Raw genomic sequence first — 3,441 nt, forward strand, 5'->3', positions numbered from 1 at the left:
GTGTAGTAAGGTAGACGCCCACACACTTGCCTGTACAGTAACTCTATTGTGATTGTACTGTATTTTTATATAACCTTCAGACTCCACCCTTAATAACACGTTTGGTAATAGCTTAGTATTTTTTTCTCATGGCTGTACAGACACATGAAAGGGAGTCTTCAGCCTTTGTTTTGGTTAAAACAAATAGCAACTAGTTAACAACCATTGTATCCAACCACACCTAAAAATCATTGTGAAACCGAGATGGCCTGTTTAACATATCTGACAGACAGTGTGGCCAACTGCTTGTGGCTGTCTACTCCACAGTCCAACAATAAACTAATGAAAGCAAATGTCATGACATTTGACAAGATACCACTGCGTAAATATTGCGATATCATCTTATGAGCGTTATGAGTAGTGTTACTTTCATTAGCTATCTGGGCAAAATGAATAGGTCATATTTCATCATTCATATTTTCTGTGATGAAAGGATGAGATGCCATAAATGTTGTCTTTTACATTGCTCACTATTACGACTTTAAACTACCTATCCATCTGCACACCTGAAGAATATATTTAAACCCTAATATGTGATCTGCCAAATATAAGATTGTACAACTCAGACGTGTTTCTGAGCTGCACCAACACTGAGGGGCACAGTCAGAACTGTGTTTGATTTAAAAATAATAATGACAGCAGCTGACGGCTCTTAAAATAATAATGACAGCCTTGTTCTCAGACTGGTCTGCTGGCTTCGCCACAGAAATGCAAGCGAAAGCGTTTTTAAGATCCTACCTTTGCCTTCGACACGTCTTCTCTGTTGCCTCTGAGCTGCAGCCATATCTGCCGTAATGTTTTGTTGCCGTGCGACTGTCCTGTGTGGTCCAGCAAGCCGATAATGGTGAACGCTACTTTAAAAACCTGCTCCACTCTCGGTTTGGCGCATTTAAGCTCATCTTCTTTATCCTCCAGCACCGTAAACTCGTCCACGGTGGGGCTCTCTTGCTGCTGCTTGCCGGCGGACGCAGGCAGCCTGCTGCCTGGCTGCTCCGGGCACGTTAGCTCGGTGACTCGTCTCATTCCGAGGAGGGGCCGCGTTGTTGACATTCTGCCTCTCTCACACCGTCGTTCCTGGCGACGAAGTCTCAACAGTCACACTCTTTGTGGCTCTTAGGAGCCTTCGGGGTGTTCATGTTCTTCTTGCTGTGTACTCCAGACCGACGCAGCGACGTTTACACGGCTAAACGACATGAACACAGCGGCAGAGCTAGCTAAATAACTCGGAAGCCCCTAGTGACGTATCCGGAAAGTCCCAGTGATGGCGTCATCAAAACACGACAGTCAAGTGTGCTTGATGGTGCGAGCTCAAAGATGGTTATCGCTTGAAACGAGATATCAAAACAAGACGCAGAGTGACCTACATCCTTACGACTTTCACACCGTAGATGGAGATCCTGTGAGATGAGACTGTCACCACCCGTCAGTGCTTTGGTGGCGTGTGTGTGAGCGCCTGAGTTTTGCTTTGTTAGGTAATTTGCAGCACACCTGCGGGTCTACACAGGCCAACGAGCAAAAACGCCACAGCAGAACAAACGTCCAACGTTGCCCTCTTGTGGTCGTGAGACGTAATTGCTCGGCTTGTAGGGAGGCCATGTAAACATAAAATAAAATAATGAATCCATGTAATAATAATAATAATAATAATAATAATAATAATAATAAATCATTTACCACCTTCTGGGGTCCTCTGTCACACCAACCTTCTGCATGTTTTCCTTGACCACATTTATGAAGCTCTGGTGTCTTCCTCTTTTCCTGTTGTAGGCAGATTTATGTTCAACATCCTTTGCCTAATATATACACTATAGCACCTCTGGACATGTTCAGACTATTTTTTGTCTTGTCTTCTAGCTTTGAGTCCAAACAACTCAGCCTAAGCTCTCCCTTTCATGTACATTTCATTGCAATGAGAATCTTAACATCTTCAAATCTGCCACGTCCAGCTTTGCCACCATGTCCAAAGCATACATCACAACAGGTTTAAATGGTAAATGGCCTATATTTGTATAGCGCTTTACTAGCCTAAGAACCCCAAAGCCCTTTACACATTCAGTCATCCACACACACATTGGTGATGGCAGCTACATTGTAGGCACAGCCACCCTGGGGCGCACTGACAGAGACGAGGCTGCCGGACACTGGCGCCACCGGGCCCTCTGACCACCACCAGTAGGCAACGGGTGAAGTGTCTTGCCCAAGGACACAACGACCGAGACTGTCGGAGTCGGGGCTCGAACCGGCACCCTTCCAATTACAAGGCGAACTCCCAACTACTCCCAACTCCTGAGCCACGGTCGCCCTACATTTTCTAACCACTACATTTTCTAGACCTCCCCTTCCTTTTCCCTGTGTTAAATCCCCCTGACACTCATCTCCACTCCCTCCACCTTGCCTACACTCTTTGTTTGCAGCTTGTTCCTTGCAACCTGTAGTCAAATGTCAGCTTTTTGCAAGCTACCACATAGGTACAAGCTGACCAGTAATTTGTTTATTCTGTTCAGTATCCTCTTACACTTCATTTCTCTTGATATAAAACTTGAATAAGATAAGGTGTTAATATAAGATTTTGTTCAGTGTGTTATAAACTCATATGGAGTTAGCCTTCTAATGAACTCTCAATTATGCATAGAAAATACATACAAAAAGAACTGTAAGTAATAAATGCCATCCGATATAAATTTGTGTAAGTTTTTCCATGCTTGAAATTACTTAATGCAATTAATAATAATGTGTATGTGTTACCCAGGGAGCAATGTGTAGGGACGGTACCTTGCTCAAGGATACCTTGGGGTAGCCGTTCAGTGGAATCAAACCCCCGACCTTCCGATCATGGAGCAACGACTCTACCTACTGAGCTATCCCTACCCTTTGTGTTTCAAAATAGGAACACACATAAAAGTGTGCTTTCAAATATCTACAAAACAGTGGAAAAGTTGTTAAAAATCTAAAATAGTTGAAAATTACACATTTTTTTTGTCCCGTGTTCAGCGTCATTACAATTTTAAAAATAATATATTAGAAAAACTTTTACATTTAAAAAAGAATAAAGTACCTTTCAGACTCAAAAATGTCTTTGGTATTATTTTTTCAAAAAATGTGCCATTAAAATGGTTTTTTTTTAATGTATTGTAACTGTTATACGAAAAAAAAGGCCCTGTGGAAAAAATTGAAACACTTTGGGTGTGTGAGGTGTGATTACACAGCTTTAGCTAATTCTCGGATGGGGACTAGTCTGGACATGTGATGTGTATTGATGATGATTATCAAGACAGACTTGCTATTCTTTGAACCCATTGTGTGGTAAGTAATTAATACGTCACTCTCAAGGAAACAACATCTAAGCATAATACCTAACTGTTTACATGTCAGCGTATTAATCAGATGTAAACTGGAGAGTTT

General features: G+C 42.3%; 1 protein-coding gene across 1 annotated transcript in view; it reads right to left on the bottom strand.

The window, feature by feature from the left end:
- Window positions 1–1,275, bottom strand: part of n4bp1 (nedd4 binding protein 1) — a 26,885-nt gene extending 25,610 nt beyond the window's left edge. Inside the window, exon 1 of the mRNA XM_085358953.1 lies at window positions 778–1,275. Within this exon, the coding sequence (XP_085215079.1) occupies window positions 778–1,089 (312 nt within the window). The 5' untranslated portion in view covers window positions 1,090–1,275. The remainder of the gene's footprint in view (window positions 1–777) is intronic.
- Window positions 1,276–3,441: the final 2,166 nt, after the last annotated feature.

The sequence above is a fragment of the Diplotaxodon limnothrissa genome, linkage group LG7 (genome assembly GCF_057381915.1).
Source record: "Diplotaxodon limnothrissa isolate DT_005_m linkage group LG7, D_limnothrissa_male_GT1.1, whole genome shotgun sequence".
Taxonomy (NCBI): domain Eukaryota; kingdom Metazoa; phylum Chordata; class Actinopteri; order Cichliformes; family Cichlidae; genus Diplotaxodon; species Diplotaxodon limnothrissa.